This window comes from Nilaparvata lugens, chromosome 9, assembly GCF_014356525.2.
Source record: "Nilaparvata lugens isolate BPH chromosome 9, ASM1435652v1, whole genome shotgun sequence".
Taxonomy (NCBI): Eukaryota; Metazoa; Arthropoda; class Insecta; order Hemiptera; family Delphacidae; genus Nilaparvata; species Nilaparvata lugens.
The window spans coordinates 32,246,014-32,258,708 of NC_052512.1; the positions used below are offsets into that span (position 1 = coordinate 32,246,014).

The following is a 12,695-nucleotide window of genomic DNA, read 5'->3' on the forward strand; positions in this document are numbered from 1 at the left end:
GAAGAATATTTGATATTATCTAATTATGTGCTTCGAAATCTTTGTATGGATTTGAGAAATTGATTTCGTTCTTTTTTCCAGTCCCTGTACAGATTAAACACGAAAGTGAGGTCCACGTTATAATGACAGTGAAGAAAGATAGGAGAACAAAGTTATTGATCCTCTGCCTTGTCAATGCCTTCTATGGAAGGTAACTGATACCAATTTATCGATGTAATATTAACTGTTCATTCCCATTTAAAATAATCAATTATATATTATTAAGCAGGAAATTATATTTTTCAATAATTTCATAATAAATTTTCATAATCAAGTTTAAATATTTTGTCAACTAATTATTGATTCTACATTGTTGAAAGACGATCTGGCAACAGAGCAAACCGAGAAAGGAATAGCGTTATCTGCTTTGTTGAATGATGAACAAGGACTGCAATTCCATTGCTGATTAAAGAATGTTATTATAACGTGGATCTCTCTATAGTCAACCAGCTTTTCTCTTCAACTCAGAACAGATTAAAAAACTGATGATTAATCAATCTGATAGAACTTGGGGAGGGCCCGGAAAAGTTGAACAGTTTTGGACTGTGCCTGTTGATCCTCAACAAAATTATCTTTGAAATAATTGTTTACAATTGAGTCAATAAAATAATGGAGAATAAAGGATAAACTATAAAGAATGAAACATACTTCCAGATGGTTCTGTCAATTGTTAGACCTGTTTACGCTTCATAGTCTATAATTTCACAAATTTCCAAGTCGTGAGCCAAGTGTGCTCTATAGCTTAGAAGAATGGACAACTGATAAGGCCTGGCAATCAACTTGTATCCAGAGCCAGCACAGTTTTGAGGTGATACGGAAGAGAGCCGCAGAACAGTAGTAGAGGAAGGAAGTTCAGCTTGTTGCATGATACGCAGTCTTGCCACATGATATGGAGAGCAGCACTGCCTGAACTGCTGTTGCCATGCTGCATGGCAGCTGGTTCTTCACCTGCAACAGTAAAAAGAGGATTGTGTTATACTGAGGAGGCTTCACTTGATACGAATTTCAAATTTCCACTCAGCATCTATTGAGAAGATACAAAAGATCATCTGTTGCTTATGGGAAGATACATCAAAGCTTCTTGTGTATCTTTTTGTATGCCAACACGTTGCTTTTGTTTGATACAAAAGATCATATGTTGCTTATGGAAGAATATATTGGCCCATATGAATAAAACCAGAACAAATGCTCATGAGCAAGAGCATGGAGCATAAGGTTTTGCTCATGAGCAAAAGGTGGAAGCAAAAGCATTTGCTCATTTTTATATGAATAAGCTTTACCTCATACTCTTACCTTTTACTCCTGAACTCTGGAGCAAATGCTCACGTATTTTAGAGATTTTTCATCAGCTGATTCGCTTTTGTAGCCTTAGTTTGTTTTTATAGCTCACGGAAGGAAGCGCTAATTATGCAAGTAGGGTGCACCGCTTGTGTTTGCGTCGTGTGCTCTGTTTTCTATTTATGATAAGAGTTTTAGGTTAGTTGAGTTTAGAATTTTGAAATAATAGCGTGGAAAAATGTCATCTCTATAATAATCTCCAGCATATTCTTCTAATATCAATAGCCTTCTTATAATCGTCCACACTCTCATCTTCTTAAATGCCTATCTCCTATTTTGTGATGGCTATCTTTATAACAGGTAGCTATCATTTGTATTTATTCTTTTGTAGGGATAATGGTGATATATATCATGGTTGAATCTAATAAGAGTTTCATAGTTCTCAACTATTGGTTGTGATCGTATCTGGTATAGTTCCCTCTTCCTCATACGAATTAGTTCAGCCATTTTACTATGAGCAAAAGGTGATAAGCTGCTCTAGACAAGACTCACCTTTTTTGAAACATTTGCTTCAAAAGTTGAGCAAATTACTGCTCTAGTTTATTCATAAAATTTTGAGCAAAAGCTTTTACTTTTGAGCAAATGCTCAAACTATTTTTTTGTTGAGCATGAGCAAAACGTTTTGCTCACTTTTATTCATAGAAAATTAAGCAAATGCTCCATATTTTAGAAGTATAAGCAAATGCTCAACTTTATTCATATGGCCCATTGAATCTTCTTGTGTATCTTTTCGGATGCAACACGTTGCTTTTGAGAAGATGCAAAAGAGCATCTGTTGCTTATTGGAGACAGTTCTCAAAGAGCCGGTTTACGAGTTAGAAATTTGGCTAATAATTTCTAGACTTTGAAAAACTGGAGTCAGAAAGTTAGCTTCCCAAAACGGGGCATAGACGCAATTCTTATGACAATCTTAATTCTCTCATTCCTACAATTGGGGACGTTCTCCCTTGACAAGATTAAACATTTCTAAATAATTCAAAATAGCTGAAACTTAACACTATTCTCCCTTTTTCTCCTATTGTGTACAAGTCTCTAGTTTTTCAAAAATTCAATTTAAACGTGGACTATGACTACGCCCCGTTTCGGAAAGTCATTTTTCTGATTCCAGCTGTTTCTAGAACTCAGATAAGTCCCGAGCTCGGAAATCGGCCCTAAATGTGTCTTTTCATAAGCAACAGCTGCTTTTTTCAGGTCTGTATTTAACTATGGAAGAAATTATAAATTCTATAGAATTGTTCGAATATATCAGCGGAATGATTTTCTATCCACATAATATTCCAATCAACAATAATTCTCCAGTCAGTGAAGAACTGGCTCATGGACAGATGTACGGGAAAGAAAATTATGTTTGACGCATCATCACGTCTAAACTACTGGACTGATTAACTTGAAACTTAGCATATAGATTCTCGATTAACCGAGGATGGTTATCTCATACAGATTGGTTATCTATAATCTTAAACAGATTTGAGTTAAAGAGAACATTATGGTGAATGAAAAAGACTAAGAAATTGTCAAAAAACCACTGATTTATTGATAATTAGAAAGACCGGTTTCGGTTATTACACCATTGTCAATCTCTAATAAACTCTAAAAAAATGTGAAAAAATAACATTATGGAATATCTAGTCTGTGGAATTGAACAAAAAACAAAATAACATTCCATCGAATAATTTCTTTGAATTAGATTTCCTTGAAAATTTTCCTGTCTTTTCGTTAATGGAGTTGAGAATATCGAGTTGGGATGGGTGATCACCCTATCTCCACATCAATAGACATTGAGTCGGGCAAAGAATTCCATTCAATGCTATTGGAGCTTTTGAGAATCTTTCACAATTTCTTCAATACTCAATCTTTCTCACTCACCAAAACGGAAAGCCATACTCTCTTTTTTTCTCTTAATCTTTTTTTTCTCTTCACCTGTCTTCTCCTATCTCCTTGTTCTCCTGTTTCCTCCTCCAGTCTTCTTCCTCTTCTCCTTCTCCTTCTTCTTCTTCTTCTTCTTCTTATCCTGTTTCCTCCTTCAGTCTTCTTCCCTTTTTCCTTCTCCTTCTTCTTCTTCTTCTTCTTCTTCTTCTTCTTCTTCTTATCCTGTTTCCTCCTCCAGTCTTCTTCCCCTTCTCCTTCTCCTTCTTCTTCTTCTTCTTCTTCTTCTTCTTCTTCTTCTTCTCTTCTTCTCCTTCTTCTCCCTCTCCTTAATCTTTTTTCAAAAAAGAAATTCTCTCTCTTTTTTCTTCTCAAAGTCAATCGAGTTGCGGGGCTATTATGATAAATTCAATATCATCATAGCTGAACTCATTTCAATTTCATCCTCCAGAGAACCGTTCTCAAAAAGCTCTTCCACAAAAGGGGCTGACTGCGCCATGAATAAACTCAATAAATGCGATAATAACCGTTTAAGAAGGAAAAGTCATCTGGGACTGGAGGACCAATAATATTGTCCCAGACCGAACTCATTCTATTCAGTCTCATCTCAAACGCTGGAATTTTCATTACTGTTCTCTCATTTCTTCTACTTCATCTTTTTCTCCTTTCGGCACATCTCCTTCTCCTGTTTTCTTACTATCTTCTTCTTCTTTCTTCTTCTTCTTCTTCTTCTTCTTCCTCTTCTTCTTCTACTTATTCCTCTTCCTCTACTGTCTACATTCATATATCTATCTATCCATCTCTTCTTTTCTTTCAACCCTCTGGTGAATTTTTTGCACAGAAAATGGAATTTTCTTGTTTCACTGGCAGTATTCACTTCCAAAAGCTTCAATGTTTCTCATTGAACCAATGTTCTGACAGTTTGAAGTGGATGTCCGTCACTATTGATGTGGAATTCTTCAAACTTTTAATTGGAATTCCAGGGTCGACTTATATTGCCGATTCCTCCCCTTCAATGCTATTATGATGTTTCATCTCAAACAAGAGTGTCTGTCTTTGAGCTCTGATAGAATGGATAGAATAAATAATCTAACAATCTTCTATCCTCGATTTAGAAAACTCTTGTTCAAGGAAATGTATTAACCGCCTCAATGACTTGGTGACGATTGAGGTAACTGTCGTGAGGGAATGAGGAATTACGAGGCAGTGGAAAAAAATAGGCCAACAACGTTGCGCATTCTCTGCCTTGCCACTGCTTTCCAGAGATGAGATCTGATACCGGTACATCTGATGCAACTGTTCATACTTTGTCCAAAATAATCAACTATGATCGTCAAGATTATATCAATTATCATTATTCGAATTGGATATAATCTGAACTATAATAAAGTCAAGAACTGGCTTATACACGTACGGGATGGGGAAATTATGTTTGACGCATCATCATGTCTCAACTACTGGACTGATTAACTTTAAATTTTGCATAGAGTTTCTTAATTAACCGAGGATAGTTATAGGCCTACAGTAGAACGTCGATTATTGGGACGTTAAAGATCAGGATTCGTCTCTGGCAAGAAATAACATTTTTGTACCTTCTGCCTTCGGCGCTAAGCTAAGCGTTTGTGGCAGCAGAGACATTGATGTCATTGCTGGAGAAACGAAACGAGAGCTCACCCACCCAGTTAAGGCTGTGCAAAGGCTGAGAATAAACTTTCTACTCGTGATATTTATCTAAGTTTTTCGATTTGTATATCACCGAGCTATCAAAATGAGAAAGTTTTCTCAGAAAAACATTTTTTTTCGATCATTACTTTTTGAGATATGAGCGCCTGAAGTTTGAATTTTTGGGACAACATTTCAAATTCGCTAAGATATAAATCCATGATCGATTCCTCAAGAAACATGAGATTCATAGGATGGATTCTTCATGGTATTGTTGATCTAGTAGAACAAAATTTTTCCGAAAATATAAATTTTTGAAAAAGTTATCCAATTTACCAAAAATAACAAAACTAAAAGTTATTTTTAGTAAATTGAATGACTATCTCAAAAATTGATATTTTCAGAAAATTTTCAAGTTACTAGATCAAGAATACCATAAAGAATCTATCCTCTAAATCTCATGGATTTATCTCTTACCGAATTTGAAATGTTTTGTCCCAAAAATTTAAACTTTAGGCACTCATATCTCAAAAAGAAATGATCAGAAATGTTTATTTCCTGAGTAAACTTTTCAATTTTGATAGCTTGATATACAAATCGAAAAACTTTGGAGAATATCACGAGTAGAAAGTTCATTTTCAGCCTTTGCACAGCCTTAATGCTCTTAAAACGAATTAAAGACTTAGCTGCAAAAAAACGAAACACAGTTCAAAAGACAATCACTGATTTTTTTTTAAACTGAAATATTTAGTGTCTTTACTATGGTGTTTTTACTGTGCGTTGTACACATGTTGCTGTAAATAAAATACGATACAGTGCTTTTAAAACGTGGTTTTAATGTATATACCTTACTAGCCGTCAGGCTCGCTTCGCTCGCCATATCCGTCTAGCCAGGGGGCTCCGCCCCCAGAACCCCCGAATGGATCGTCCAAGAATGAGATCAGCAGGCTCGCTTCGCTTGCCTGCATTTTCCATTTGAGCATTTTTATCATATGTTAGGACAATCCAGTCGGGAGTCCAGACTAAACGTCTGGCTAAACGGATATGGCGAGCGAATCGAGCCTGACGGGTAGTAATATAATATTCCCAGGAATAGCTCTGATTGAAGTAGCAGTGCCCAATCAATTTTTCTGCGATAAATGCATTTCAATCTTCAATTTGGTGCCAACCTAACAAAGTTAATTCAACTAATGCCAACCTTACAAAATTATTAATTTAGTTACCAGTTAACAACTGTTTCGAAGAGGTACTCTCTCTAGATTATAGTTCTATATTGACATATGGTATGGACATTTTTCAATTAAGAGATTGGAATAAGAAGATTATACATGCTAAAAGACGAACTTTGAACCTTTGAAAACCACCCTTAGAGTTAAAATATTGCCAAAAGATCTCTTTGTGCGCCTCTAAAGGGCCAACTGAACATACCTACCAAATTTGAACGTTTTTGGTCCGGTAGATTTTTAGTTCTGCGAGTGAGTGAGTGAGTCAGTCAGTCAGTCAGTGAGTGAGTGCCATTTCGCTTTTATATATATAGATACTCTACCTATCAATAATTTTAATACTGTATATGCAATTTTAACAGCTGTGTTCCTCGAATAGTGCGAGCTGACCGTTTTTAACGTAATATCGATAATCCGGATGGAGTACGGTCCCAATTAATCTGGATTATTGACGTTCTACTGTATTATCAAGTCTCCAAAAGTTTATTACATCATGTTCTCAGTTCGTCCAATTTTACAATACTTGCAGACCACTGTCATTGTTAGTATAAAATCCAGTGGAACGGTCTTTCCACCACCCGTACCCCACCTCATTAATCTGCAAATCAGAAAATCTGGTGTGGAGCACTCACACAACTTCCCTTGCCGTTATGATAATTGATCACCTGAAGTTAGTGTTCACGCGCATCTCAAGTCTACTATTCAAAGTTCTGAGCCAGCTGGTGACAGGACAATAACCCCGGAGACACACGAGGTCTGCTGTCTCTTCATAGTAAATGATTTAATAGAATCAACAGTTTGCAATTGAATAATCACATTTTCTCGAATTTCGAGCCTTTTTTCAATTTTAGATGAAAACGTTACAGAATTGTAGAAATTTACATGCTCAATCTTTTCAACTTGAAGTTATTTGTGAAGTCTGATATTTGTGAATCTAAAATTAAACTTCGCATAGTTGAAGCAGAGCTTCTGAGATTTGTACAGATATGCGACTTGTAGCAGTTGATAGAGCTCATCAATGACTATTCGGGGTATGAATTCGAACAAAATCGTTTGAGCCGTTTTCGTGATAATCGCGAAAGACCCTGTTCTTGACAACATTTGTGCCATTTCAGCTGCCATCTTAAATTGCATTTGATCGAGATTGTTCGTGTCGGATCCTTATATTGTAAGGACCTTAAGTTCCAAATTTCAAGTCATTCCGTTAATTGGGAGATGAGATATCGTGTACACAGACGCGATTGAATTCGGTCGAAATTGTTCGTACACACACACACACACACACACACACACACACACACACACACACACACACACACACACAACCAATATTCAAAAACCACTTTTTTGTGACTCAGGGGACGTTGAAACTTATAGAAATCTAGGAATTGGGGTACCTCAATTTTTTCGGAAAGCAATACTTTCCCTACCTATGGTAATAGGGCAAGGAAAGTAAAAATATTTTACAAATATTCTATCTGAGTTTTCTTCCTCTTCTTCTTCTTCTCCTCTTTTTTCTCCCTTACCCCTTATCTTTCTTCTTCTACTTGTCCTTTCTCCTCTTTAACGCTGCAGTGTGGTTTTGTTTTGCAGAATGCTTTGGTAGAGTACTGCAAAAATTCCGGTGGACTTTGGAGTCGGCAGGTTGGAATTCAGCAGCATTGTTCTGTGATATCACAATGCCAGAAATCGAAGAGCGGGAAAATGTGAACTCGCTTTTAGTGAAATGTTTTCCTCTTCCAAATGACCCCTCAACCACCTCTCCACCACTCAATATCGTCACACAATATTCCAGTCCTCATCATCCTCCTCCTCCTTCTCATTCCACCACTCCTACTTCTATTTCTCCTCCTCCCAATTCTCCTCACATTCCTCCTCCTTCTACTTCTCTTCCCCCTACTCCTCCTCCTCCTCCTCCTATTCCTCCCCTCTTCCACAACTCCCTCCTTCTTCTCCACCTTCTTCAATATCCATTCCTCCTCCTCCTTCTACACATCCTCCTCCATCCCTCCCACTCCACCTCATCCTCCTTCTCCTCCTCCCATTCCTCCTCATCCTCCTCCACCTCCTCTTCCTCCTTATCGTCTTACTCCTCCTCTTTTGCTTCCTGCTTTTTCTAACCCCCTATTCTGGCTCAGTTGTCAGCTCGGATGAACATCAAAGTTCACGTGTCCTCTGCGTTTTTCGATAATTTTCCCTATTCTACAGGTTTTTCATTGTCTCACTCTACATTTGTTTCATCCATCGCACTAAAGTGAGATCCACGTTATAATGGCAGTATTTGATTTCCATTGGTGTTGCTATCCTTGTCTATCATCTTTTTATCATACTTGTATCATCTCTGTTTCATCTTTGTATCATATTTATATCATCTTTGTATAATCGCTGTTTAATCGGTTTTTCACCGTCACATAGACAGGGGGAGTGAGAGCTGACTTATACACGTACATGATAGGGAAATCATGTTTGACACATCATCACGTCTCAATTACTAGACTTTTCAACTTGAAATTCTGCATATAGATTCTTAATTAAACGGGGATGGTTACAGGTTCAACATTTCAACAAGTCAAGTTTTCAGTTTGTTAAGTTTTAATATAGACACTTGCGGAGCACATTTTTAATTCATTAAAAACACACAAAACAAAATTACAAAGAATAAAGAAACAAATAAAACACAATAAAATGTTACAAATATAAAAAAACCATGAGCTTTGTGGTTGGGTGTGTTGGAGAAGAGAAAAAAAGAGAGGAAGATACCTCGCCAACTATGGTCTCCCAAGTAATAGGCAGGCAAAGGAGAGAAGAGAAGTGATGAGGGAAAAAGGAAGGGAGAAATGGTGGGAAGGAAGAAAACAGAGGAATAGGTACTCAAAATAAAGGTAAGCGAGTCCACTGAAAAATGAAAAAACTAAAGAAAAAACAATGCTGGAGAAGAAATCTCGAGTCATATATCTAAATGGAAGAAGAAATTACTGAATGTCCAGTTTTTTATATGCAGTTTAATTTTCCCGCTGATCTTATTGTCCATGAGAGAGTGATTTGGAATAAGGTTTATTATTTCAGTACCTATGTAAATTAACTGCCTCCTTATACATTCAATATTAGTGTTATAGGTTACATATTTATTAGCAGTGGCCCTTAGATCATAATAATTAAGTGTAGAGTTTATTTACAAATGGAAATGAATTGGAAGTTGCATTTGTTCCAATGCTAACTTATAAATAACCATTATTAAACGAAAATCCCAACTGAATGCTGTAAATCACCCCAAAGACTTCTGATACTGCAGATATTGTCAGCAGGGTAAACAGCTGGATGGAAATTCGATAAGCGCTACTATACAAAGAATCTGGTGTGGCGCACTCGCACTACTTCAATTGCCGTTATGAAAATTGATCAACTGACGCTAGTGTTCAAATCTACTATTCCAAGATCTGAGCCAGCTGGTGACAGGACTATAACACTGGAGACACAATGTTGTGCTATCTCTTCATAGTAAATGATTCAATAGAATCTACAGTTGCCAACAGTTTGCAATTGAATAATCACATTTTCTCGAATTTCGAGCTTATTTTCAATCCTAGGTGAAAATGTTACTGGACATCAATTGTAGAGATTTTCATGCTCAATCTTCTCCATTTGGATGTTTTCGTTTGAATTTCATCTGAAGCCTGATAATTGGGAATATAAAATAGGACATTGCATAGATGGGGCGGAGCTCCAGAAATTTTTACAGATATGGGAATTGTGGCAGTTGATAGAGCTTATCAATGACTATGTTAGGTATAAATTTGATCAAAATCGTTAGAGCCATTTTCGAGAAAATCGCGAAAAACTCTGTTTTTGACAACATTTTCGCCATTTCAGCTGCCATCAGCTCATTTGATCTGAATTTCATTGCATTTGATCGAAATTGTTCGTGCCGGATTAACACTTTGACCGAAACACCGGTCTGTGTGACCAGAGGCAAAATTATTTTTTCTATAGTGGCAAAATGTGAATCAGAAATTGTTGCTCACTCTAATACCTTCTCCCCCACTATTCCTCAACATTCTTCAACAATGCTCGTCAGTCCCCTACTCACGGTTATCAAGTAAACATCAATTTATTGAAAACGTACCGGTCTCAGCTACCGGATCTTTCGGATAACGTTTATTTTTTAACGGTCTAGAATACCGGATGTTCCGACTAACAGATATTTTGAGCATTCACTTTTTTATCTGATGTTTTTCTCTTCATTATTTCGGTATTTTATTGACATGTTTTATTTGGGAATTTAGAAGACGTTGGTTCAGGAAAATTGATGACAATGTATGAGATATCAACCATACAAGCCCCAGCCTTTGGAACTTGTATCAATAGGATGCTTCATAATGAAGTGTCACAAAATAAACATTCACTTGACGAAATAGATGATTCCGACCACTATAGTTATTTATGAACTTTTCTTGCTAATAAAAAAACTGGAGGCTGAAAACGTTTGATCAAACAAGTTTCTTGGTAACAATGAAAAAAATTATTATTTTCAATGATTACCTTTCAGTTCTGCTATGAAGCCTATATTGATAAAATATTTCTCCATGATTATTGTTCTGAGTAGTAACTGATAGTATATCTTACACGGATGTTTGTATTGTGTGTGTTCTTACATCCAACATTATACATTTATCACATATCAATGTTTCCATTTTTTATATTCTTCCATCACTTCATTTGCAACTAAAATCTATATTATATTTTACCATAATTGAAATTTACCAATGAAAGATATTTGAATTCATATTTAGTAGAAAATATAACACTTTAAGCAAGACACGGTCTGTGAGACCGGATGTTTCGGTTTAGGTCAGTTCTGACCATGTTTCGGTTAGAGTGTTGAAAGAAAGATTCATGGATGTGAAGATTATGGATGCTGAATATCTTTGATGTGATAGAGTGAGCGAAGATGAGAGGTGTGAGACAAAGAACGTCGACTTGTATAGAGACACATTGTGAAGTGGTAGGGGTTGGGGTATTTGTACAGTGTACCAGACTTTTATCCGGTGAGAATAAGAAGAAGGAAAAGAAGATGATAAGGAAGAAGAAGAAGAAGAGGAAGAGGAAGAAGAAGAATACTTTAATCCGGTGTCTTTTTGGAACGAAGCGTGCAAAGATCCGGTGACTATCTGGATATGCAAACATTCTCCCATCCTCCGAGAGAGATGTTACACAGAGTGGTGTGAGTGGAGAGAGAGAGAGAGAAAGATTGTTGTAAGAGGATTGAAGAGAGATGAAAAAGAGAGCATAGAGGAAATGGTGACACGGATGTTTGTCAGGAAGGAATGTGGATGTGTTGGAACCTCGACAGTATGGAACAAGAATGAGGTGTCATGGACCTGGAAAACGGGGTAGTAAAGGATGGGGTAATTGGTAGAGAGGGAAGTTGATATAACATGAGAAAGAGAATATTGAATGGCAACATTTTTATCGTGGAAAACTGAACGAGTTCATATCACCTCGAACTCAGCTGCAGAAATCAATAGGCACACTCAACTGGGATGCAAGATCTTTTCGGTGCTCTCCAACAGGATTTGAGAGTTCAGGGAGATTAGATTAGATTAGAGTTGTCACAATATTTACTGGCTTATACACTCATTCCATCGAATTACGATATTGCTTATTATTCAACGAACTTCACAAAGTATAAGAAATTTATCGATGGGGAGAAAGATTGAATGCAATTAGAATACCGATATAGTATATTACTTTTCCTACAGTTACCTTGAAAAGTGACCATTCCTACACTGATTTCAGAACGCAAAGAATCACTTTTCCGTTCTAGTGCGCAAAGTATTACTTTGCGTACTCTTAATACTTTGCGTATTATCTAGCAGCCATTACAATCAGCTGTTGACATTGTTGGCGTGTATTTTGAATGCGAATTTGTTCTATCTATATTTTATCTGATTTTCAAATAAATAAAAATGAGAACTCATTAAAATATACATTTTGAATATTAATAATTATTCATTATTTCAAATAATATTTTTTTTCATTCATGAATTGATTGGTTGAAAAATCATTCAGAAACTAGGATTTACTCAAAATTATTCAAATTTTCAAATAAATTGGATCAATATAATCTTCAATTTGAATGAATTATTGATTATTAATTTTCAATTGGATTATCAAGTTTAAAATGAATTGAAGTTGTTATTAATAACAAAATTATACAGACAAACATTTAATGGATTTCAGCCATCATTTTACCCATAATCAACCACTTAACATATTCAATGGTAACTGTAGGAAAAGTTTAATGTGAAATACGTGCGCAAAGCTCGTTTGCTGCACTCAAGGAACAATCCCGCCTTCGCCTACGGCTCATGCGTAAACGTTTCTTTCGGTGCAGCAAACTGTCACTTTGCGCACTAGTTGCACAAATAACTATTTTGCACCTAGAGCAGAAAATGAGATTTTTCCGGCTCGAAATCGGTTCTCAAGTCCGAGGCCGTAGGCCAAGCACTAGAAAAGATTGAGAGCCGGAAGCACATTTTTGCCCGTGGTGCGAACGCTATTTTTCGC

General features: G+C 36.4%; 1 protein-coding gene across 1 annotated transcript in view; it reads right to left on the reverse strand.

The window, feature by feature from the left end:
• Positions 1-356: 356 nt before the first annotated feature.
• LOC111060958 (limbic system-associated membrane protein) overlaps positions 357-12,695 on the reverse strand; it is a gene marked incomplete in the record, with an annotated part of 128,106 nt that continues 115,767 nt past the window's right edge. Inside the window, 1 exon segment of the mRNA XM_039435249.1 lies at positions 357-987. Within this exon segment, the coding sequence (XP_039291183.1) occupies positions 815-987 (173 nt within the window).